Source organism: Nilaparvata lugens, chromosome 4 (assembly GCF_014356525.2).
Source record: "Nilaparvata lugens isolate BPH chromosome 4, ASM1435652v1, whole genome shotgun sequence".
Taxonomy (NCBI): Eukaryota; Metazoa; Arthropoda; class Insecta; order Hemiptera; family Delphacidae; genus Nilaparvata; species Nilaparvata lugens.
This window is the reverse complement of record NC_052507.1, coordinates 73,082,575-73,110,049: the sequence shown is the minus strand read 5'-3', so window position 1 is coordinate 73,110,049 and position 27,475 is coordinate 73,082,575. Positions and strand designations below refer to the sequence as shown.

The 27,475-nt window shown below is 33.3% G+C and overlaps 1 protein-coding gene across 4 annotated transcripts in view; it reads right to left on the bottom strand.

The window, feature by feature from the left end:
- Positions 1-5,902: 5,902 nt before the first annotated feature.
- LOC111049173 (beta-TrCP) overlaps positions 5,903-27,475 on the bottom strand; it is a 103,392-nt gene continuing 81,819 nt past the window's right edge. For 3 of the 4 annotated variants that reach the window (XM_039426393.1, XM_022335189.2, XM_039426394.1), the window contains exons 3-11: positions 26,405-26,591; positions 23,836-23,929; positions 21,148-21,318; positions 19,301-19,492; positions 15,625-15,887; positions 13,315-13,425; positions 12,417-12,495; positions 9,388-9,570; positions 5,903-8,865 (exon numbers count right to left, since the gene is read on the bottom strand). In XM_039426393.1, coding sequence (XP_039282327.1) covers positions 8,851-8,865; positions 9,388-9,570; positions 12,417-12,495; positions 13,315-13,425; positions 15,625-15,887; positions 19,301-19,492; positions 21,148-21,318; positions 23,836-23,929; positions 26,405-26,591 — 1,295 coding nt within the window. In that variant the 3' untranslated portion in view covers positions 5,903-8,850. The remainder of the gene's footprint in view (positions 8,866-9,387; positions 9,571-12,416; positions 12,496-13,314; positions 13,426-15,624; positions 15,888-19,300; positions 19,493-21,147; positions 21,319-23,835; positions 23,930-26,404; positions 26,592-27,475) is intronic. The other variant, XM_039426392.1, reaches the window with a different exon arrangement.

Sequence of the window (27,475 nt, the reverse complement as noted above, 5' to 3'; positions counted from 1 at the left end):
ATAAAAAGAAAGGAATTTAAAATAACCTGAACGGGATAGAAAATACATGCATTACATACATAAAAATTAAACGCACTTCTGAACTACTGAAATGATAGACTTGAAATTTTGCAATAAGATTCTTAATTTAACGAGGATGGTTATTGGCTTATCTTCATTCTTTTTATTAATCAACTAGCAGGTAACCCGTGCTCCGCAAGGGGCTAATGAAAAACTTGATCTACTGAAATCTTGAAGAATTTAAAATAGGCCTGTATCTATCCTCAGTAATAATATTGAGAATCTATATGCAAAATTTCAATCAGTCCAGTAGTTCGGATGTGATAATGCGTCATTAGAGTATTTCCTGTCCCGTAGGTACGTGTATGAGCCCATTCTTTCCTTTATTATATTTTATATTATATTTTTTTAAATCTATATATTTCGTGATTTATTAAGTTTACATTACTATAAATGCCCAAACGAATGGACATATCAACGCGTGCACTAGAGGTAGCGCGCGGCTATAGATGTGGCCCCAGGTTGGAAGCCCCATACTTTTTGCTATGTATTTTCAATTTTAATGAATGAAGATATTTAATGTGAATTTGACAAAATAATGTAAATCAATTATTTTTGTAATAAATTTTTATATTTTCAATTTAGTAGAATAATACTTGTAATGTTCAGCATAGAACTATAATGCCATCTATTTGTTTTCCAAAGACCCTTGCGGAGCACGGGTTATACCTGCTCTTAATGTTATAGGGTATTTTTAAAAACTTGACGTAATGAAATCTTGAAGAATTGAAAATAGGCCTATAAAGACATTTGTATCAATGTACCTGAACTTTTTCTCTTTTCATTTTTGACTTGTGCAACTCACAAAGGCCTTGAGCTGTCATTCTGCACGTTAAAAACCTACTATTATTCTGTGTATTTAGATGTGTTCTAACTTGTCTATTTGTACAAATAAAGGTAGGCTATTATTATTATTATTATTATTATTATTTATAACCATCCTCAGTTAATAATTAACCAAGATTCTTAATTATTAAGAATCTATATGCAAAATTTCAATTTAATCAGTCCAGTAGTTCAGACGTGATGATGCGTCAAACATAATTTTCCAATCCCGTACGTGTATAAACCAGTTCTTTCCTTTATTATATTATAGCATAGAGAAACAATAGCGTAAGTAGATATCCCATGGTATAGGGCATTTATGTTGCAACTTATTACCGTTATCTCAAGCCGATTACTGTCGATTATTACTGTTTTGTTGGGATGAGAGTGTATGAACGGCACAATATGAGAGACTACCAGCGTCACACAGCTGCATGGGAAAGAACTACGTGAACTATCGCTTGAGTTGACAGTAAAAGTTGCGACATAAACGCCCTATACCATGGGATATCTACTTATACTATCGTTTCTCTATGATTATAGATTATATATGCTAAATTTCGATTTCACAAGGACGTGCACGTGATTTACATAAAAGACTTGAATAATTGAGATAATAGGCAGAAATAATTGAATACAATTTTCAGTTTTCATAAATTAGTTTATTCGGCTTACTTATTCATATAAAAAGAACTACACAAGGACTTTTTCAAAATCCTTAAAATATTTTAAAATGTGATATCATTATGAGACATTTCGCAAACTTAAAACAATTAAAAACGCCGCAAATTGAACGCAGACACTGCGCTACTTATCGTGTAACATACAAATAAATGGAACATTCCATACAGAAGCGAGGATCCAGTCCAATTTCAGCAAAATTGATACAAATTCGAGTATAATACATTTATTATTAAGCTTCACGATATGTTGCACAGTGGCTGAGTTCTACTTGCGTCCGTGCTAGGAGGCAGTTCTATACAAGAATCAATTTTACAATATTACTATATTGCAGTTTTATTACAATTCTTACAAAGCCAGACTGAATGAATTCAAGGCGATCAATTTCTTAATTAAATTTACATTTTTATGATAAATCTGAGTTTCAAATTTGACGTTTTACTAATAGTTTCATTTCACTAACAGACCTCAGTCATGAGGTCTATTGAATTTTATATTATATCATAGAGTTTCAAAGTTGCATTCCTGATACGGTAAGACTCAATCAGATTCATCAGACTCAATCATTGTAACCAAAAGTTTTTTAACCAGATCACTCCCGTGTTATCGGATGGGCACGTTAAACTGTCGGTCCCGGCTGAAGTATGACAGTCGTAAGGCCCATTGACGGCTTAAATTATATATTCAGGCGGTGGGACCTTCCCGCAAGGGACTCCCCACCAACAAAAGCCATACAAATTTACTTTTATTGTAATCAGATTACAATGTAATTCCCCGGTTAAAATAGTAATTCCGACTTCGAACGAGACTCTAGCCTACCAACTAGACGTATCTGGTATCAGCGATCATATCTCTTCTTAGATGGACAGGAGTCAATTGACAATATATTTTAATACCGATTTTAAGGTCAGAAAGTTATGTCATCCAATTTCAAATATTTTTTTCAAATGTTAGCAACTACTTCAGTGAAATTCACACATCAATTTATTTAAAAAATGTAATATCAATTACCGTTTTCCAGCAAATCAAATCGATGTTTGATTATTTTAAATTTTTCCCCCTTTTTGTGTAGTTGAGAAGTTGATATTATGGTAATTATTCATATTGAATGAAAAAGACTAAGAAATTGTCAAAAACCACAGATTTATTGATATATAGAAAGACCGGTTTCGGTTATTACACCATTGTCAATCTCTGATAAATCAGTTGTCATCTGATAAATGACAATTTCTTAGTCTTTTTCATTCAATTATTGTAAATCTTGCATATAATCCACAAGATAGAATAGGTAATGTATTTTCCGTTACCTTCAGCGGAATGGTTGGTTATACTGTTACTATAATATCATAACGTTGTCAAAACCGTATTTTTTTATTCAAATTTTTCTTTAATAATAAATCTTACATTTTCTTCAAAGGATGCTTTGGCCCGGTTGCATAGCAGCCGGTTAAATTTTAACCGTTATTAATTTCACGAAAACCAATCAGAGAAACGGCTTCTCTGATTGGTTCTCGTGGAATTAATCACGCTTAAAATTTAACCGGCTGTTGTGCAACCGGTACTTAGATTATTGCTTTCAGTTGATTCTCATCTCCCATCGCCTAAGTCGATCTATTTATGTTATATAATGGATGAATAAAATGGTAAAATTTCGGGTGCACTGTACGATAATAGTATGCAATAAAAATAAACTAAAATTGAAACAAACTAGTCTATTTCCACTAACTGACAATATATGGTGGGAAAATTGACTCAAGAGAATCGAAAGTATAAAAGTACATAAGCGGTTTAAATTAAGTGGATAAAAGCTATTGTCTGGAATGATGCACAATATAATTCCAACAAAACTACCATCATGTTTCATTCGCCTGCACCTGACTAACTTCGAAAAATAATGGATAAAATTATGAAAGACTGAAACATTCTTTACTTTGTGCTAACTCGCTCGCACTCATACACACCACATTCTCACATAAAAGTCTCATTCTGATCACAATACATATTTTTTATAAAATTATCTATGACATTCTATTTACATTCAACTACAGTATATCAACTGGTATTGCAATGTCTTCGAAACATAAATAATATACACAATCAACAGTCAGTTTTACATCCCTCACATACATCCGCCAATTCATGCACGTCATTCAAGAAACTAACTAGATACAATTATTTAATGTATTCACTTATGCCCAACATAACAATTTACAATGATTTAAGACAGTTGTGGGATCAACTTCAAACTGTCAGTATTCATAATGGATAGCATCACTGTTTCCCATTTAACTAATACTGACAGTTAAAAGTGAATCTCACTATAGTAAATGATATCATAGAGAAACAATAGCGTAAGTAGATATCCCATGGTGTAGGGCGTTTATGTCGCAACTTTTACTGTTATCTCAAGCCAATACTCCACGTAGTTCTTTCCCGTGAAGCTTTATGACGCTGGTAGTCTTTTATATTGTGTCGTTCATCCACTCTTACCCGGTCAAAACAGTTAATTAATATTAATATCGTGTGACCTGACTGGTTCAGGTCTGGTGTCACAGTTTTCAGGTCGCAACTGATCAATTTCAGGGCCTCTGACATGACCTAACGACTGCTTTTTAAGCAACCGGGACCGACGGAGAACGTGTCTATCCGAAACACGGTAGTGGCCCGAGATAAATATCTTGCCCGGGCCAGGACAAGAAAAAATCAAAACAGTAAAAATCGACAGTAATCGGCTTGAGATAACAGTAAAAGTTGCGACATGAACGCCCTTATACCATGGGATATCTACTTACGCTATTGTTTCTCTATGATGATATTCAAATACAGTACGCTTTATAATAGTAATTAGGTTTTAAGTAGAAAATAAAAATAACAAAAAGATGACAGAGATCATTTTGATAAATGGGGACTGCCATATATGAATATGAAGACTATTTTCAACAAAATCAAACAACAAATACATTAATTAATCACAGGATTATAGATGTAAGAATCGGAGAAAGTGAGAAATTTTAGAAGAATAAACAGAAATTAGGGTACTCGAAACCACTAGTAATACCAACTATAGTTATTAAGATGTAGAATAGCATAAGTAAGATTTATATAGTTGTCAAATTTTTCCTATTGGAAACGATTTTATCGCATCTATGAACAATAATAGTATTCTTGTTACCGTATCTTATAAAAAATGTCTTACATCAATTTCTAAATACCTCAACAGTCAACTAATCACTAAAAACGTTGAACCGGTTGAGAAACATTTGGACAAACAAAAAAATTGCTACCATTATTTTATACATGATAGAGATTAGTTTCAGTTTGATTTTAAATTGACAAAAACAAGGGGTTTGAGATGAAGGAAGCTAACAGGCTAACTATGTTTCAATTTTACAATATTTGAGTCTACATTCGTTTCCAAGTCCAACATACTTTAGAATACTTTTTTTATCATTATTGATTAATTACTTCAAAGTCATTCGAACAGGCAGTGATACACTAATACAGTTCACAGCATCTATATACGGATACTGTACCTTCTTTACTCACACTACAGATTTGAAAATTAAAAATCTGAATCGCAATTTATCACAATTTAATTTTTACTGGGAAATTTTACGATTAGTATTAAGCTACGTTTACACTATGTACATGGAGAGCTATATAGCTCAGTCAGCTACATACAGCTCTGCTAGATGTAGCTCTGCTATAAGTAGATTTAACGCTAATTTCATATAGCACATCTATATGTAGCTATGCTACATGTAAATTTTTGTTTATAGCAGAGCTAGATGTAGCTGTTCTGTCCTTGAAGGAAGGCTGCCGCAGCTGTTTGCAACTGTTTAGTGCCTGCTGGGTTTACACCAGATTTACTCATTTGCTGTCAGAGTGCTAATAAGTTTCATACAGTTGAAATCAAGAAAATGTGAAGTTACGGTAGAGGGATAGTTAGGAAAAATTGAAAATTTATAAGTTTTGAAAAATTTATAGATGTAAGAATCGAAGAAAGTGAAAAATTTTAGAAGAATAAACAGAAATTAGGGTTACTGCGCATTGCGAGCATTTATTTTTGATTTATATATTATTGTGCAATGATGGAGAGTGAATTTGACTGGAATAGAGACAAAATTATTCAATATCTTCTTTTTCTTTTTCCCAGGCTAGGCACTAAACAACTGCAAACAGCAGTAAACAGCTGCGGCAGCCTTCCTTCAAGGACAGAGCAGCTACATCTAGCTCTGCTATAAACAAAAATTGACATGTAGCAGAGCTACATATAGCTCAGATTCTCTTTGATGTTTACCGAAAATTTTGGATAGCTCATTTTCTGCTATATAGCTGAGAAAATAGGCTTAAAACTGCTATATAGCAGATCTCCAGTGTCACTTTTTGAACTTGTAGCAGAGCTATATAGCTGAGCTACATGTAGCTCTGCTACATAGTGTAAATCTAGCTCAACACTACCATGGAGAATGATTACAGTACAAGTTTCAATTATTCGATTCTAAGTTGATGAATAATAAAGTTATTAGAAAAAATATAAGAATGCAATCTACTCAAAAGTAAAAAATTGGGACTTCAAGACTGAAAAAAGTATAGAAAAGTTGAAATATAAAATACGAGAGGATTTCATAGTAGCAATGAAGAATCTGAAAGCGTACTTGTAAACTATAACATTCAAAAGCAACAGTAGAGTTGACCAACACAAATAAATTACAACAGCCTATTTTTCAAACATGAACATTTCGATGACTAAACATATAAAAATTGGGAAGAAATATACATTTTTACAAAAATTTGATGACTGCACTAGTTTTGAAATTTATAATTATATATGGTATATTGTGATGATAGTTTATGGATGAATCACATGGAGATACATTTTATGCATATTATGTCTATAAATAAAAATATAAATCGGAGTACCCTTTTAAATTATTATTTGTGACGAAATAATTTAAAAGGGTACTGAGATTTATATTTTTATTAATATTAAAAGTAACCCTAAAGAAAAAAGACAATAGTCTAGTATGATTTATTTGAATTTTATATTTACTATCATTACTGCATACTAGGAATCAGAAAGTTGAGTTATGAAAACTCAGCCGAATATGACAAGTCTAATTATTTGAAAATGTTGAATTATTTTACGATCTACAATATTTCCGACGATGTACAAAATTCTCTAGTAATTACAATCATATTGTGCTTGCACAACTTACTGTACTACATATTTAGTTTGTTTTGCTTATTAAACTAATATCGAGAAATGTAGCCCAATTATTCTGGTTGTTTACAACTTTTTTGGGGTCCTAGATAGAGTTGGAAAAATAGGTAGTAATCATTCACGAAATTGAATACCAATATCATTATCATTTTTACCAGCTCTCAATAGTTATTTCCAAAATACATTCAGAATTCAGAATTACACAACTCACAGATAAGTACCACAGGCTAAATCGCCCAAAACGGTTCCAATTCTAATTTATACATTGTGAAACTATTTGAAGTTTTTCAAAATACCAACCACTTATACTGAATTAAGGTCATTAAAGTAGGGTCGCACCCAACAGTGACAGTAAACATATAATTCCTTAAAGTTGTAATGATATTATTCATACTGACTCGGTCGGTCTCAGTGGGAATAGTCCAATTAAAACTCATGGGTTTTATATTTTCACTGATCACTGTCACTGTAGTGTGCGAATCCAGCTATATTGGCAATTTCCAAAAACAAAAGTGTTGAGAGATACAGAGAATCAATTCGGATATTACAATTGCCCACTAGATTCTAGAGAAAACTGAAAAATACATACCTCACAAGAGGTTTAATGTTTCATAGAATAATTTTGAAATGATTGAACTGTTGATTAAAAAAAGTATGAATTTATTCAGGCATCCAACAACATTATTATTATTGAGAGCTGCCTTGTCGAACGGAAAAATGGTAAATTCAGTGAGGCAAGATAATTCAAGTAGGTTACCTGAACTAGCTTTAGCGGAATATTAGTTCTGCATAGAAATATCAAATGCATTTGGATTTCCAATTGTCTTACCAAGATAGTTCAACTATTCCCCATGTATTCAGGAAACACATTGGAATTATTCAATTCCATTTCAATGGAAAAGGATATTATGCAAAAAAGTAAACTAATGAAATCCTCTATCGAGTGAAGGGAGAGGGTTGTAACTTCAAAAAATGGACATTTTACTAAATGGCAAAAAGTTTTCAACACAACTGAATAATTATCTTGAATAAGAAGTGGTTTTTAACCTTAATTCCATTTATTACTATGAGGTAGATTTCACAGTTAACCCAATAAAGCGAAATATCATAATTAATTCACATGAACGAGCTACTCTATGGTAATAGAGAACGATTTACTGGAACCAAGGAAGTTTAATAGAAATTACGAGTATTCAATATCATTTTTTAATAATTACTTAATGTAATCTTGAACGAAGTAAATGATGACATTTTGTTGTTAATAATTGTGCTCACTGAGACAAAACACAAAAATATGCAACAATAAAATGTTATTGAGTATGTGAAGATCCAGTAAATCGTTTTCTAGTTTGTATCTTTTAATTTATCAGTTGTGAAAGCGATGATTGAACGATTTTAGCTTGTTGCTAATACAAATTTTTGTCGCTTCTTAACCCGTCCGTAAATTTATCATAGCATTTCGTTGAAACAATAAAGTATTATTCAAACTAGGAAACATTTGATGAATTCCTCAGTTTACGAATAAGGTAAAATCAGAAAATCTCTGAAAGTAAATCAGAGGTAATATCATCGATACAACCATAGACAAATACCGTTCTTACAAATACAGTCTGTAATTTCTTATCTAAAACACGGAACATAATAAAAAAACTGTATTTAAAAGTGTGTCCTTTTAAAAGGAGGCATAATATCATCTTATTGGTGGTGTTTGCAGATGGATGGTGTAGTAAATTCAAGAGGACGATATCGATCAATCGTAACTAAATCAGCATAAAACGTTGGTAACAAGATGAAAGGATTTCAGACCTGATTCATTTGTTCCCTATCGGTTGGTCTGATTGAATCATGAAACTACCAAGATGACATTTTTGCACAATGTTCATCGGCATTTTCACTTGCGGACTGTGACGTCACCAGTATGTCCATCCTGAGTGCCATTGATTCGCATGCATTGTCGAGCCCACTTCGGACGCAGGCTTACATTTTATGTTACAGCAGGGAGTTCTCCTCTGACCACATAGGAAGCCCAAACACACAACTTTCCAATCACTGGCGTCGATCTAATCGTTCACAGCCTGAAAGAAAACAAAGTAAATGCATTTTTTTACTACGCAACAAACAGAAAGAAGCAACCAATAAATTAATTGTGGAAGTAAATTTGATATTAGTGGAAATAACTTAGCTACTTGATCTCAACATAATTCCCGGTTCTCTAGCCTCACCAATCAATAAAAAAAGCTTTACTACAAATTTCAGTAAATTGATTCGATTATTATAAAAAGTAAATTCGTAAGGTTTTTGTTGGTGGGGAGTCCTTGCTGAAAGGTCCCATCTCGCCTGAATATATATATAATTAAAGACGTCAATGGGCATTACGACTGTCATACTTCAGCCAGAACCGACACTTTAACGTGCCCATATGACAACACGGGAGAGACCTGGTCAAATACTTTTGGTAATGAGCGAGTTCGAACCCAGGATCTCTAGGCTGCTACGCAAGCACTCTATCACTAGACCACGGATCACTCTTACAAATTACTATACTTATTTACTATAGTGATAGTTTTGCTGGCTCTCGAGGTGCAGGGAATACTCACATTGGCCTGTATGATGTGCTGGGCGGTGACCGCGGCGACCGAGGAGGCGGAAGCGGCTGCGGAGGCGGCAGAGTCGGGCGGCGAGCAGTCGAGGAAGTCCCAGATGAGGATGGTGTCGTCGTGCGACGAACTCACGATTTGGAACTCATCGAACTGGAGACGGAACACGCGTCCGGTGTGCTCCTAGGGCAAGGGCACAACACGCATACACCCTCTAAATCATCCTAGCCAACGCAACTTAGCCATCTAACTTAAATCGATTGAGCATGCATTAGCAACGGGATGTGAACGCCCTATTCTACACAATCATGATGTATTTGATCATAGCCACCTCTAATACAAGGCCCCGGCCTACGATATTGGCAACGTCGCAGTGTAGGCCTAAAATTTGATACATGATTGGTTAAAAATATCAGCTGGTATTTTTTAAAATATTTTTCACCAATCATGTATCAAATTCTAGGCCTACACTGCGACGTTGCAATATCGTAGGCCGAGGCCTTGTATTAGAGGTGGCTATGATTTAATCGTTTATAGTAATCAAATAATATTTGATTACCTCAACATAAATAGTGCGATTTTCGGTTCAAAATTTTCCAATTTATTCGAAATATAGATTTCATATATTAAAAATATCCTCCCCACTAACTCTCTACCAAATGATTGGAGATTTGTTTGTTTCTTGAAGTGTAGATTCTCATTTTAAAAATTGATAGTAGCTTAACCTACATTTTGATTTGGACTGTAGTATAAATTTGAGAAGGGACAGTTTTGGGCATAAGCCTGTTGTGACTTCTCACATAAGTGTAATTATTGTACATTACTGAATAAATAAATAAGCACGAATCACATTTTAAGACATATAAAAAAATATATTTATTTTTTGACAGAAATATATTTGAGAAAGAATATTCATCTTAATTAACAAAAATCATCAATAATTAATATAACATTTACGGGAAACAATTGAATCACAGCTATCCACTATAGAAGACGGTGAATAATGGATGAGTGGCCAAAATGCCTTCTTTTCATAGCTGTTATGAGATTCATGTTATCAAGTTATGAAGTTAAAAGTCACTGAAATGATAGTGAAATTACTTATGCTTTGACACCGCCTTCTACAGTAGATAGCTCTGTGATTCAAGTTATACCGGTAAATCTCATCTGATATTAATATTATTGTTGATTTTTGTTAATAATGATTAATTTACCATCTCAAAATTCTCAAATATATGATCATACTTTTTATGTATGGTATTGAATGCTGTTTACCACCTTCTGATATGTGTTTTGGAAAAACGTATTTCAATGGGGGCTACTTGAATTATTAAGGCTTCTATAAAATTATTTTTTATTAATGTATTTTGGAATATTTCCAATTATATTTAGAAGGAATATTTTCCTTCTAGTTGTTGTGTTGTCAATATTTTCAGTAGCAGTAGCCTTCAGAGTGACAGCAAATACATTAAACATTATTTAGGCTAAGTATTTTATATTTTATGTTCATTTGGCGGAAATTTATATACAGGGAAAAGTTATTATATTTTAAGAAAAAAATCTATACTGGCGGAAAAGTAAATATATACAGAATGTGTCATGAAAGGTGTAACAGACGAAGACCCTAAATTCTAAATGACATTTGCGACAAAAAAGTCCAGTAACGTTTTCTTATCCTAAGATCTTATCTAATATTAAGCGAGCAATTTCTGTATATTTGCTTATATTTTTATATCTGGTCATCTGGTTATTTATGTTCAACGGATCTTGAAAACGGCTCTAACAAACGATTTTCACGAAATTGGAGCATAGTAGGTTTATGATATAAAAATTCGATTGTACTAGGTTTTATCTCAAACTCGCTAAAGGACATGAGAAGGATAAAAATTATTCATCCTTGGAAAAACAGATGATAATTTCGTCGTCTGTCGAAACAGAAGATGCGTGAGTGGGAGAGAGACAGAATTATTTCCAGCTGTGTACTCAGTCAGCGAGAAATATTATCTAGAAATTTTAATCGTCTTGATCAAAATAATCTGATTTGTTGACATGAATCATGATAATCATTCTAAACTAGAGTATATCATAATTAGGTCTCATCCCTGGGAAAACTCGCTGATGGACATGAAAAGGATAATTCATCCTTGGAAAAACAGATGATGATTTCGTCGTCTGTCGATAACAGAAGATGCATGTGCCTGTGTGGGAGATCGCTGTGTAATCAATTAGCTTACCGTATCTCGCGAAAAATCTGGAAATTTTAATTGACTCGATCAAAATAATATAATAATCTGATTTGTTGACATGAAATAGTATATATCATAATATTCAAAGTCATTAATTATTTGAAAATTTCAAGTGATTATTGAGGGTTATTTTGTTATTCAATTTGGTTTGTAGATAATCTAAATTAGATCTTCTTTGTTTTTAAATGTTTGGACTGAAAATTGAACCTAAATTCAAGTGTATGGAACATAGCCTACTTTCTGGACTATATAATAGTGTATAAATCAAAATTCGGGAAAGAAACAGTTTTGGGCTGTGCCTGTTAGTCCTTCCCCAATCATTTTAAAGAATTGTGCTCTGTTAACCAATAGTTTATAAATAAATAACGAGCGAAGCTCGGTGCCCCGATATTATCAAGCTTAGTCTTCAAGATTTATCGATATTTTTGAATTGGCCTACTTATCGTCATTAAAACGTCAATAACTGGAAAACTATCAGTCAAACCTAATTCTAGTTTGGAAAGAAGAAGAAATTTCCTCTCAAGATTCAAATAATGTGTTCCTCTTATTGACGTTTTTGAATTAGATTTTGTCTGATACTTTTCTAGTTATTGACGTTTTAATAACGGTAAGTAGGCCTATTTGAAAAATATCGATAAATCAATACAACTCGAAAACTAAGGTTGATATGAGAAAATTTAACTGGACATTTTTGTCGCAAATTTCATGTAGAATGAATGGTCTTCGGTTGTAACACCTTACGTGGGACACTATATAGGTTTGATGCATATAGTTGACACTTACCACAAGGGTACGTAAGCAAAGCGTGGTGGCTGGTGCTCTAGGATCTAACGCGGCCACCAAATTCCAAACTTTTATTTTACTGCAAAAAAACACAAGAAATAAGTTCAAGATAACAAGAATATTGTAACACAAAATGACTAACATCGTGGTAAGTAAAATTGAAATCAGGTTTATCTATCAAAAAATTAGCTAACATTAACGTACAGCTTACATTGATTAATTCATTGATTTGTAGACAATTTCCATTTCAATAACCTAGATTAATGAATTGATATGAAAATAATTGTATTTTCAATTTGAATAGATTATGATCAACACAAGAATTAAAGAATAATTATTATTAAAAAAACAAAATTAAAAGCTGTAAATCACTACCAAGACTTCTGCTACTGCAAATATTGACAGCAGGGTTAACAGCTAGATGGAAATTCAATGAAAGCTACTATCCAAAAATTTTTCGGGGTGATTTACAGAGTTTAATTTGAATTTTCGTTTAATAATATTATTCATTGATTAGCATTTACATAAATCCAATTTCTCATTAATTTCCATCTGTTCAAGTTCAAGAATCTGTTCAAGAATTAATTACTTTATATTGAAAAGGTTAAGTCGAGTGTTCTTTGAGTACTCATCGAGTAAAGCATTTGAACAATTTTTGTGAAAATATATCGATTCTAGTTTCAGTAATTGTAACTAATTTTAGAAAGTATCATTTTCTAAAACTTCTTTCTCTCAATATAATGATTATGGTATAAACTATTCCAAGACGAGCAAAAACGTCAAGCTTTTAGAAAAATTGAATCTGACAAGTTATTTCTATCTTGAAAAAATATCAAAATGATATAAAAATGTAATAGTTTGAATAAAAAATGCTTCATAAATTGGACACAATGCTTACCCGTCATAGGCTCCTGACACGATACGTTTACTATCAAATCGTATACACCTAACTAATTCCTCGTGACCTTCTAACACTCGCAAACATGCACCACATTCAATATCCCATAACCTGAAAATAACAAAAAATACAATCAATACAATTTCACAAATAATAATACATCCAAGAGACAGCAGATCCTAAAAACCCATCAGGATGTTATGATAGTATGCAACCTCAGAATAGACAGGGTGTACAATGTCCTTCAACAGTTGTGTAATCTGTAAGTTATTAACCGTAGGTTCTCCATAAAATCTGACATAAAAAAATCTCGATCAACTGTGTTGTGTTGTCATTCGTTTTTGACCTATACATTATAGATATTCGAATGTTATTTAATTCACCTAAAATTCAATATTATTTCGTACAAGATTTCATTGCTTGAATGGTTTGAACAGCTGTCCGGTGGTTCGGAATCCACCTCAAGCTGTAGCCAGTAGGTCCACTCATCTCTCATTATTATTCTAAAAGTCATTATCCTCTCATCATTATTATTAAAAGTTTGTACAGCTTTCCATTGGTTCGGAACCCACCTCAAGCTGTAGCCAGTAGGTCCACTCTTCTCTCATCATTATTCGTATCATTACCAACGCATTACCAACAAATATCTTGGATCCATCATAACAGACGACAATAATGTTGAGACTGACATAAAAGCAAAACTAGCTGGTCCAGGAAAGTGAAAATGCAAATATATGAAACAGTCATAAAGCCAATTGTTTTGTATGTAGCAGAGACATGGGTTTCGACCAAGAAGGATGAGGATCTATTAAATATTTGGGAGCGAAAGATTTTGAGAATGATATTTGACCCTGTATATGTTAATGGTGAATGGCGAATACGATCAAATCAAGAGCTGCATGATCTGTACCAGAAATGTCAAATTGTTGACGAGATCAAACTGAGGCGTTTGAGTTGGCTGGGACACGTTGAGAGGATGAGTGACTCAAGAATTGTGAAAAAGGTCTTCAGGAACAACCCAGGAGGGAGAAGGCTGAGAGGACATCCGAGAAAGCGTTGGCTGGAGGATGTGGAGGACGACATTAGGAAGCTGGGTGTCAGGGGATGGAGATGTAAGGCTGCCGATATAGAGACGAATGGAGAGGTTTTTTGAAGGAGGTCAAGGCTCTGAATGAGCTGTAGCGCCAAGGAGTAGTAGTAGTACTACACTTCATTCTTCTCGGCTCGTCAAGGCGGTCCAAAATCATACATCATGAATCAAATTCGGTCGAAAAATGGAAATTCATTGTTGAGTGTAGGCTACTTAAGCCCATATTCCAATACACAAAAAATGAACAATTTCTATATTCAAAGCTGCATATCTTGTAAAATACTTCTGATAAAATTTCCAAATCTAGTGAGAATGTGAAACTTTTTCCCCTCTTCCCACTCCAATAAATAATATATATTCGATTCCAATTACTGATTTGACAGAAATAGCTGAAAACTGGAAAATGAACAGAGAATACGAGGTTTTTGGGCCATTCTGTATCTAGGACGAGGAAATGTTGCTTAAAGAAATTGGTTCTATAGTGAGGTCTACGTTCTAATGACAGTATTTGATCAACTTTGGTTTTGCTCTCCTTATCTATCCCTCGACAAAGCCGGTGGTACTATCCTTTTCTAGGTCCACAACGATGACAATTATGTTTCTGACAGTGTAGAAATATAATTAATTAATGCAGAGAATAGGCATCGCTATTCTTCTATCTTTATCCACTGCCATTATAACGTGGACCACACTATAGACTTCTCTCTACCCAAATAATATATTAAAAAATGAGAGCTACAATATAAATTGCAAGCAACAATGTATATAGTGACTGGACTATTGATTAACATTGGTGTTGCTATCCTTGTCCATTACTGGACAAAACAGATAACAATAATAATAATAATAATAATAATAATAATAATAATAATAATAATAATAATAATAATAATAATAATAATAATAATAATAATAATAATATTTTATTGTCATTAAACTTTGAAAAAAAGCAATAGACAACGTTGCAATCGTATACACATACAACATATAAATATAAAATGTAAACAATAAATAACAGAACTTTACAATAATAAAATACGCAATACATTGAACTTAGAAATGAATTGAACCATCATTCAAAGCTAGGAACTCAGTAATAACATAAAAGGGATGTCCAACCAGCCACTCCTGAAGCTTACGTCTAAGAACGCTGATGGGATAGTCTTTCACCTGTCTTTTATAACGCTATCTTTTCTAACGCTATCCTTTTCTCGACTGACCTAATAGTATTATCGCTGCTGCCACTGACAACGAGCCGATCCCTGTACTGGAGACAGGCGATGCCTCGCTTGTGGCCGTTGAGCGTGCGCACAAACTCACAGCTGCTGGTGTTCCACACCTTGATGGTGCGGTCGCCGCTCGCCGAAACTATGTACTTCTCGTCAAAGTCCACCACGTTCACGGCCGCCCTGTGCCCCACCAGCACCCGGCGCAGGGTGATCTCCGTCTGCGACACCATGTCCCACACCGCTATCGAACGGTCCTACAACAAGTTATTGCCAACGTTCATTTTTGATCATCAAAATAGCAAGACATGAATATTTTAATACAATTGAACATAAATATAATACAATTCCACATTAGAACAATAATTGAATATTGTAAAAGATTATAATGAAAAGTGAAAAGTATTATTAAAATTATTGTATATATGAATAAAAGTATTTGTATACAAATATTTGAAAATGTTTCGTATTTGAAGTTCTATTTCCAGATGAGATGCATCGCTCCACTTTCATAAGAGAGGCGTCAGAAGCTCTGGTATCCAATTATATAATATATTACCTGATTTCATGAAGAGTATGAATGAACGCAACTTTAGATCTCAATTAGAGATAGATTTTTGCAAGAGTGCTTTCTACTCAAAGGAAGAGTACATTCAATATTACTCCACATGAATGGTACAATGCTTTCTTTTCCTGTGTCTTGTGTATTTGTTACTGTGGGCTGTGTCTTTTTTTCTTCGACCATTTAGAGTTTTTGACAAGTTCCTGTATTAGGTGGGCAGTGGATGATATTTAATCTATCTATCTATTTTGAGTTGAAAAAACATAGATTTGGGTTTCTACCTGTTCTTTGGTTCTTAAGAATATTCAGGTACATAATTACACAGAGTGAGTCACTGTATGGGAACACTTCAATAAGTTGGATATTGTTGTAGATACAAGGTGCGGCAGAAAGGATGAACGGTTTTCAAAAAAATAATATGTCGTTACCTATGCATAAAAAAAAACATTTATTTACAGAACAATATTCACATTATTTTACAATTTTAGAAAATTAATGTTTGAAAACAATATCTGACAGGTGACGGCCGTTTTCAGCAAGTTGGATTGTACTCTTTCTAACATTGCCCTGCCAATTTGTTCGACTTCCTCACGAATTGCTCCCTTTAGTTCTTGAAGTGTACGTGGTTTATGCTGGTAAACACGTGACTTCAGGAAACCCTACAAGAAGTAGTCGCACATGGACAGGTCTGGAGAACGAGGAGGCCAATCAATGTCACCAAACCGAGAAATGATGCGACCACGAAAAACAGCCCGAATTGCTTCCATTGAATTTCTTGCTGTGTGAGCTGTCGCCCCGTCCTGCTGAAACCATACTTGCCGGATAGGAATACGTTTCCTTCTTAATTCAGGAAGGAAGAATTATTCAGTGAACATCTGTCTATAACGTTCTGAGGTTACAGTTACAGTGGTCCCGTTGTCGTCTTCAAAAAAGTATGGACCAATAACAAATATACTGCTCACAGCACACCAAACTGTCACCTTGGGACTGTGTAATGGTCTCTCATGCATTAATTTTGGATTTTCATCTGACCAATAACGATAGTTCTGCTGATTAACGGTACCATTCAAATGAAAATGTGCTTCATCTGTCGTAAACAAAATGATGTTTTCATTTTGGTCAAATATGGCACCCATTTCTCGAGCAAAATTCAGCCGCTTTACATAATCGCCAGGATTCAATTGTTGAACCATGGCCATTTTGTAGGGATGAAATCCTAGATCTTTATGTAAAATACGCCTTACTGACCGATCACTGATGTTCAGTTCAGAAGAATGTCTCCTAGCAGATCGATTAGGACTACGGAGTATGGCTTGCCGAACTCTTTCCACATTTTGTGGAGTGCGTACAGTGCGATGAGCCCCTGGTGGTCGTTTATTCATTACTGTTCCTACTGAACGAAATGATTCTACCCAACGTAAAATGGTGTGACGAGTGGGTACACTTTCATTTCTCGCAAGATTGAAATGACGACGAAACTCGCGCCGAACTGTAATGATACTCTCATTATTACGCAGAAAACTGTCGTAAGTAAACACACGATGTTGCACATTCCACGAATCCATGATGCCGATTAAACAATGACTAGAAAAAATGGTATGATCTACCGAACACATGTTCACTTCAGCTGGCCCAATCCGACTACCCAAATCAGAATACTATCTGTTCTAAAAACATCCACCCTTCCTGCCGCACCCAGTATAATACTGTAACTTTCAGGATAAGTTATTGGTCAAATACTCTACCTTTTGAATTTGATATATTAAAATATATTTTGATATATTAAACTCTATATTTGAATTTGATATATTAAATTATCAAACGTTTTTGAATAATACTAGCATATTATACCTATTTCGGACTATGTGTAACCTTATCTAAATTTGGGAGAGGAATAGCACAAGGTTACCTTATTTTTTCTCCCTATCATTTTGATGATGTACTTATTACATGTCCAGTAACATGTCCATGTTACATGTCTTTATTACTTGTAACATGTCCAGTGTGCTAAGAATAGGCTCAGAAAGCTGCTTCATGCATTTTCAGAGCTTAGTAATGTTCTGAGTGTGGATCAGTGCAAAGTAGTTTACTTTGCCTATGTCCAATCTATAATACTATATGGAATTCTAGCTTGGGGAGGGGCTTCCTCCTCAGTCATTGAGCCTCTTGCAGTCACCCAAAGATCAATTATAAAAACAATTTTGAAGAGAGACTTTAGATACCCAACAATACAATTGTTTATCAAATTTCCCGTACTGAATGTTGGACAACTTTTTATTAAATCTTTGTTGATCCACATCAAAAAATACAAAACTGAACTTCTGGGAGAAACAGTTAACCATAGCTAATCAACTCGCCATAGATCCAATTACAGCTTTGAGATACCTCAGCTGACTCACGGCTCTGAATTGACAAATCCTTCATACCTGGCCCATAATTATCTTGTACAGAAATGTGCCAGGGGTGATAAGGGAAGCAGAGGCATTTAGTTTGGTAGTGTTTAGGAAGAGGGAGGACAGGTGGCTGTACCAGATTGGTTGGGAAGCTTCAGAAGAACTACTCCAATCTCGTTATGCTTGGTGACCAACACGACTTCAAGGTTTCCAGACAATTGATTGGTATTTATTTATCATTGATATAACCGATTTGACTGTTTTGCCTTTCTGGTTTATGCTTTTTTTCATTCTCTCTTCTGAGAATTTCTGGAATCCCTGCCACTGCGGTCTTCAATAAAATATTGTTTTTTCTTATTTATTTATTCTTTTAATCAATCAATGTATTAAGTATACTTATTTCTACATACATATTTCTACATACTCATTCTTAAATATACATCAGCACAATATATTATCTATTTTATAATCAGAATATTAATAATACATCCATAATATAAGTGTATTCTCTATTTTTTACTTCTATGAGCAGATTAAGCTTATTATGTATAAAGTGGAACTCCCCCCTACACACAGATGGATAGTCTAGTAGGGGGATTCCAAAATATGTTGTATATTGTATTTCTTATTCGTGTATTATGTTTTTTTTGGAAATAAACTGAATTGAATTGAATTGAATTATTGCATCAGTCAATAAAGAATATTTTGGGCTAACCTTGGAACAGGTGACCATCATGCCGTTGCTGAAGCGCAGATGCAGGACAGCCTCGCAGTGGTGGATGAGTGTGTTGACCATTTCGCCGGTGGTCACGTCCCACACTCGCACCGTGCTGTCGCTCGACCCGCTGATTATCACTTTGTCGTCGTACTGCAGGCACAGCACACTGCCTGTGTGCCCTGTCAACACCTACCAACACACAACAGCACATATAGTTGCTGAACGATAAGTAAGTATTCTAAATAAATGGAAGACCAAGAATACAACTTGATAGAATGTAGACTATGCACCGTAGGATAAAACATAGGGAAATTTGAGATCATGAATGAGTGTCTTTGCAGCAACTAGATGCGTTCAGGTTGACGTCCGGGACATAACTGAGCCACAGAATGGAAACTTGTAATCAAACGCCTATCTAACCAATGCTTTTTACATGACGCAAATAGTAGACACGTCACGTGACCTTAGGAAGTTCCAATCCTGGTCTTCTGATTGACTCGTGGCAGTGAACGATATCAATTGATCCGGATCATTGAAGTGATCCGAACCTACCATCAATACAATTACAATGCGGCGCTTTCTAACAAGATGGCGGATTTTTGCGCCAGGGTACTAGCCAAGTTTCCATACTGTATGTATACTGTGACTGAGCAACTCGCCCTGCTCCTTGTTCCTCCACCAAGCGCAAGGGTCAAGAGGGGAAGAGTGGGGGTATTTAAGCCCCAAAGCTTAAACTGTAAACTTCAATCAGCGGCTTTAACTCAAAATGAAGCACATTATAACGGACAAGACTTGATAAGAATTTAGTCCAGTTTAAAATAGAATTTACTTTAAACTGACACTGTGCAAACGACATTAAGTATGCTGAATGGCTGAATTATTTATTCATATTGTCAGTGGAAATTTTGTTAATTTGAGAAACAAATCGATATTTAATGGAAAAATTATAGATCGAACATAATAATTCATAAATGCATTTTGAAAAAGCTTCATTGACTCAATGATCCAAAATACAACCAAGATCAGAATACGTACAGAAGGGATCAGACATATTTGAATCAAATCAGAATTCGAGTATACCTGAATAGCTTCTTTTTTAAAATATGTGCATTTGGATCAGTTCAAAACAATACTATAGTGAGGATAACGTAAAGGTGCGTACAGATATACGCGCCGCGAACATGAGCAATTCACTTTTAATCAGCTGACTATATCTGTATTTTTACAGAAACGGTATAAGATATAGATAAAAAGCTTGGCATCAGCTGATTAAAAGTGAATTGCTCATGTTTGCGGCGCGTAAATCTGTACGCACCTTTATAATGGCAGTGGAGAAAAATAGGAGAGCAAGGTTGCCGATCTTCGGTTTTGTCAATGCCTTCTATAAACGGTAGCTGATACACGTTTATTCATGTAATCAACTGTTTATTCTCTTTTGAAAAATCAATTATATTTTATTAAGCAGAAATTGTATTTTTCAATAACAAAGAAGAAGAACTGGAAGCAAGAAAGAGATAGCGCTATACGCTTTGTTGAATGAGAGATAAGGATAGCAATACCATTGCTGATCAAACACTGCCATTATAACGTGGACCACACTATAGTTAATTTGCTGATGTAAATAAACTTTCAATAAAACCACTCATTATTCCTATAGCTCACAAAAGACTGTCATCCTACTCGCATAACATTTTTACAAAATCAAATTAGTTGAAATACTAAATTTCAAAAATTTTTGGCCAGTAAACTTATTTTAAAAAAGAAGTTCTACATAGTTGTTGAACTGCAAAAAAGCTCTCCAACTTTACACGAATTTTCTTCACATGAGTATGATAATGACGTACCTTGACGCATTGTAACGTATTCCTATCCCATATCTTAATAGTATTATCACGTAGACCCGACACGATCTTCTGGTCATCGTACTGCAGGCAGTAGACTCCTTTCGAGTTCTCCGACCGGCAGTTGATTCGTTGCAGGTTGTGCCTACCCATTCGCCAATTGTTTTCTATACTCTGAAATTCACAACAAAACAAGACATCAGATTTTGCTAATATTGCACTCTGTTGACTGGCAAAAGCGTGTAATGTGTAGTTTGTTTTTGATTTCAACAAGAAAAGGAAAAAATCAAATCTTCAAAAAAACACTCAACTTTAATTTATTCAAATTAATAAAAACTAAATAAAACTTGTAGTAAACTTTTATTAAAACATTTCAACGACTAGTTTCAACCCAAGTAATGGCCAAAGTAGGTCGAAACTAGTCGTTAAAATGTTTTAAAGTTTTAAAAATGTTTTAATAAAAGGGTAATATAAGTTTTATATTGTTTTTATTAATATTGTCTTCAAATATTTCTTTGCCAAATAAAAATATTGAAAATCATGTTCACTATCAATAAGTAGAAACTATTCATACAGATTGTCTTGTTAACAATGAACAGACAAATTTCTCATCTATAAATCTCAAATAGCAGATAAATCATTCTTCCTTATTCCAAACAATTACACAACTCATTTCATATGTTTTTTTTAGCGTGAATTATGTCTCAAGTATGACCTCTCATGTATAATATTGTATTAATCCTATTATATTAAGTGTGCAATTTCTGTATGTATATATCTGGTTATTCTTATATCTGGTTATTTATGTTTAACGGATCTCGAAAACGGCTCCAACGATTTTCACGAAATTTGGAACATAGTAGGTTTATGATATAAAGTTCGATTGCACTTGGTCTCATCTTTGGGAAAACTCGCTGAACGACATTTAACGGATAATTCATCCTTGGCTGAAACAGCTGTGGATGGTAAAAAAGTGAGTGAGCGAGTGAGTATGAGAAAAATCAAAATATCGCATCCCCGAAATTCATTAGATGACATATAGCCAGCTGTGAAATATGAACACGATCATTTTAGAGAATTGTGTTCTGTTTATCGATAAATAAAAATAACAAGCGAATCGGTGCCCCGATATTTATTATGAAACGGAAATCCCAATTGAATGCTGTAAATCACCCCGAAGACTTCTGCTACTGCAAATATTGACAACAGGGTGAACAGCTAGATGGAAATTCGATCTATTTACAATTCCCGAGCTGACAAATAATTTTTGTATAGTAGCGCTCATCGAATTTCCATCTAGCTGTTTACCATGTTGACAATATTTGCAGTAGCAGAAGTCTTCGGGGTGATTTACAGCATTTAATTGGTATTTTCGTTTAATAATAATTAATGGATAATTAATTATTCATTACTTAGCATTTGAACAAATGCAACTTCCAATTTATTTCTATCTGTAATATTGTATTCTTGTATTATTTGACGATCTTCAACTACATGATTTGCTGTATTGCAAATCAGTACTATGTACTATTCTATTGTACAGTCTATTGCAATTAGTATAGTATATTTCGCACCTAGAGCAGAAAATGAGATTTTTCCAGCTCGAAATCGGTTTTCAAGTCCGAGGCCGTAGGCCGAGGACTAGAAAAGATTGAGAGCTGGAAAAACATTTTTGCCCGTGGTGCGAACGATATTTTTCGCCACACACAGGTATTGCTGACAAAATAAATAAAGAATACAAAATAAAGAATACTCGTTAAGCTATCGTACCTATCTCTTGATTTTAGTGGTAGAAGATTTGCAGTCAGGATTTCAGATTCTTTTAAAATTTCACTTGGAATACCACAGTCATCTTCAAGCATTTTTGAAAATTCGGAATGCACTAATCAACAATAAATAATTGAATAAAACTGGTTGCGAAGCGAATTAGTTTGATTCGAAACTGGAACTAAAATCATGGCGACTTCAGCTTATTATGAAAGTGGACACTCGCCCGATCTAGCGGATGACTTATTAATAATAATTAGCGCGTTGTTTCCAGCCATAAGCGGCTGGAAAGAGACAACTTTCTGGCCTAGACCGGAAAAGAAACCCTTTTCTGACGTCGTCTGCAAACAAGGTCTTTCGGATCTACGTGGGGACTGGAAAACAGCTGCTTTCTGTGCAGTGTGGCGAAAATATATTAATTTTCAAATCTATCATCAGCTTTGTTAGTTTTTATATAATAATAATATTTATTCATGAAACACAATACAGCAAATCATATAGTTGAATATCGTCGAATAATACAAGAATAGAATAGAATATTACCTGATATGATATTCTATTCTTGTATTATTTGACGATTTTCAACTATATAATTTGCTGTATTGTGTTGAATAAATAACAATGTACTATTATACAAAAAGTAACAACACTGATAATAGATTTGAAAATTAATAAATAGGTATTTGAAAATAAACTATATTGAGTTTTAGTGCTGAAAACTAAAACAATACTAACACAAATATTTCGACAATCCATTGGAAAAATATTCACTGGATACTAAAAAAAACAGACCACATAAAAACGTTCACTCGTCTTTTCTGACCATCTTTACTACGAACAGTTCAAGCAGCTTTGAAATAATTTACAATTCAAGAATTGATACAGCGAAAGTAGTGAGAATTGAACAATTTGTGATATACTTACTTCTATGTCTAGGATTATTTTAGGGAATAGTGTTCTGTAGAATTTATGGTTAGGATGCTGTTTGCCTGGCTTTGGTTTGAATAGATATTGAATCCTGAAAAAAATAATTTTATTATATAAAGTTTAACTTGAAAAAATAACAAAAGAACAATCAAACAACAATACCTCAAATGTATACAATAATATTCATAAATTATATCATAATTTCATTGTATACTATCGATTTTCTAGTAGTATTTAACCACTAGTCAACAGTAATTTTCCAAAAGAAAAATTTTAAAATGCCGAATTTCAACAATTTTTACAATAAATTAACGTGTTTGATAATGGTCACAAACAGTGTTCTGCTGTATTTGCAAAATTCTACAGAATTGCATCTATTCAAAAAATAAATGACAAAATTGGATTCTCAGTAAGAAAAATGTGAAGCATCAATGACCTTTCTCGATAAGAAATCCCAGTGAGAGAAAACCAGTTCCAAGTCGTTAATGATAACGTCTGACCTCAACAATTTTACAATTTATGTGCAATTCACCAGAAACATAGTATTATCTTAGCTTCAAATATCATCATTTTAATGATCCAGAAACGATAAGATTGGCTTCAAATGTCACTGACAACAGATAGCCGGATTATCCACAAGCTGGCAAAAATAACACATTTTTCTTTTATAGCCTAATCATTAAGAAAGACACAAAATCTAAATTTTAAAAATGTAACTTGAAAATGACATTTAAATTCTCAAAATCTAACTTGAAAATGGCATTAATGTCCGAAACATGTTGTGACAAAATACTTTGAAAGGGTACTGAGATCTATATTTTTATTTATATTAAAAGTAGCCATAGAGAAAAAATACGACACAAAATCTTTATATAGACACATCTAATCTCCATGGACAAAAATATTTTTAAATAATACGAATTAATGATGAAAAAAAGGATTTTCAATTATAATTTAAATGTTTTTCATTCTTCTTAAAAAGTATGTATTCAGGGCTACTCATTTTTATTTATAAAATAATATTATATTATAGTACCGTACTCTTTTTTTGAAAAAATCTCATTCTACTTATATTTCATTCATTTATTTATTTATTATATCTTTAGTATAACAGAATGTTGAAGTGATCGATAATGAATTATTACAACTTTAAAAAAAACCGTTATTGAAAATTTTTCCGTTAATTACTTTTTATAGTGAGGTCCACGTTATAATGGCCGTTATAATGGAGAATGATAGGAGAACAACGTTGCCGATCCTCTGTCTTGTCAATGCCTTCTATGGAGGGTAACTGATACCGGTTTCTTGATGTAATATCAACTGTTCATTCTCGTTTGTGCTGAATGAAGCTTTTCTAATGTGATTTGCAGTGTCATTTTGAGTTGAAAGTAAGTGAATAACTTCATATAATATCAATAGTAACATGTGAAATTGAAATTACAAAGCTATTTACTAAATGTTATTAATTTTATCGTTTTTTTTTTGTATTGGGACATATTATCCCAAAAATTGTAAAATTGAATTATTTGGTATTCGACGGGACAAGCTTCATAGACCCTATTTGGTAGTCTAAGGGTTAAAATAATCAATTCTATTTTATCAACAAAGGAAAAATATTTTTCAATGATTTCATAATGAATTTTCATAATAAAGATGAAATATTTTGTTAATTAAAATAAAATAAAAATTAAATTAATTATATTTCTTGTTGTTAAAAAAACGATCTGGCAACAGAGCAAAGCGAGAAATAGATAGCGCTATATGCTTTGTTGAATGATAGACAAGGATAGCAATACCATTGCTAATCAAACACTGCCATTATAATGTGGACCTGAGTACTGTATACATACAGTATCTAATATATCTAATATAATACTTGACCCCATTTGGTGATAATTTACGCAAATTTTGTTTTAAATCTATGCAAGCTCTTCAATTTTAACTGTCACATTATTTTGCAGACCTCCAATATATTCTTCCTTTCATTTTTTCCCCCCGTTCTTTTTTTCATGAAATTTTTCGTTTTCTTCATCAAGTTTTTTTTTCAATTTTTAAAATGTAGTTCTTATTTATAATCAACTTTTTTCTAACTATCTTATCTTCTTTTAAGCAACTTTTTTCTGTTTTCATAATAAAGTTTACAACTTTTTTATGTTTTCTTAATCAAGTTTATCTTAACTTTTAATATTAAGTTCTTATTTCTAAACAGTTTTTTCTCTAAGCAACTATTTTCTGTTTTCTTTATCTAGTTTTGTTTTGCTTTTTAATTTTGAGATCTTGATGATATTATTTATAAATCATTTGTGTCATACTTTTTGTGTAAATGAGGTTTGTTTTGGCGCTAAGCTGTAAACCTCTTCGAATTGTACTTTTTTCATGTAATGTATTCTCAATAAATAAATAAATTATCAGCCTCTTCTTTCCGCTGAATCTGTAATAATTATGCAAGATCGTACCATACTTTTCGGAAGTTTTTATACTGATAATCTATGATCAAAACTTCTAATATTTTAGAGATATTTTCAAATTTAAAGACTTGTATAAACATTTTCTGTATATCACTCACCAGCCTCTCCTTTCCGCTAAGCCTCTCCATAATGTGTCTGTCCTAACTTTTCTTTCGATTAGTTTCTTCCATAGCATTCCTTCTGAGATCACTCTGTACCATTCCTTACAAACGAGTTCGGCGTGACATAGCGAATCCGCATCCAGATACGATAGGATGCTTTCCGCTACGTGGTCTAGTCCTTTCTCTGAAAAAAACGAGAAAATAGATAGTTGAATAATGTATCAACCGAAGACTTGGAATAAAACATAATAATACACACGATCAACTCTTTATACTGTAATCAGAAAGCATCAACTTCTACTTTACTAATACTACTGTCTAATTACTATCTAAATACCTAATTACTTTTATTTCATCAATTTATGCAATAATTCCACATTTCTTTAAATAAATAGAAATTTCTTTATTGATATAAGACACTTCAACAAATGTATGGTCAACGTCATATAGGGTGACACATAATAATGGGAACTTTTAAAAACGCCATAAAACATTAGTGGGAAGGGCAAAAATGATTTTATTCAAACTAATGTTCATACTAATAGTTCAAGACTTGCCATTTGAGAATTATTAATAACATCTATCACTTTTTAACAATTACTTCTTCAAGATGGCTTCCTCCTGCACGAATATACTCTTGAAATCTGTGTTGAGATTCCTGAACAATTGCTGCAACATTTCAGCTGGGATGTTGTTAATTTCATTTTGAATAGTCTATTATGATTCAACCACCGTTATTGGTCAAGTTGTGAAAACGTTTCATTTGAGATAGCTCCACAAACAGAAAATCGCAGGTGGACAGATCATGGGTCCAGGAAACGCAGATGTTGCAGCAATCAATGAGGAATCGTCAACACAGATTTCAAGAGTGTATTCGTTCAGGAGGAAGCCATCTTAAAGAAGTAATTGTCGAAAAGTGATAGATGTTATTAATAATTCTCAAATGGCAAGTCTTGAACCTTACATTAGTTTGAATAAAATCATTTTTGCCCTCCCCACTAATGTTTTATGGCGTTTTTAAAAGTTCCCGTTATTCTGTGTCATCCTGTATATACAAAATTTCAAGCA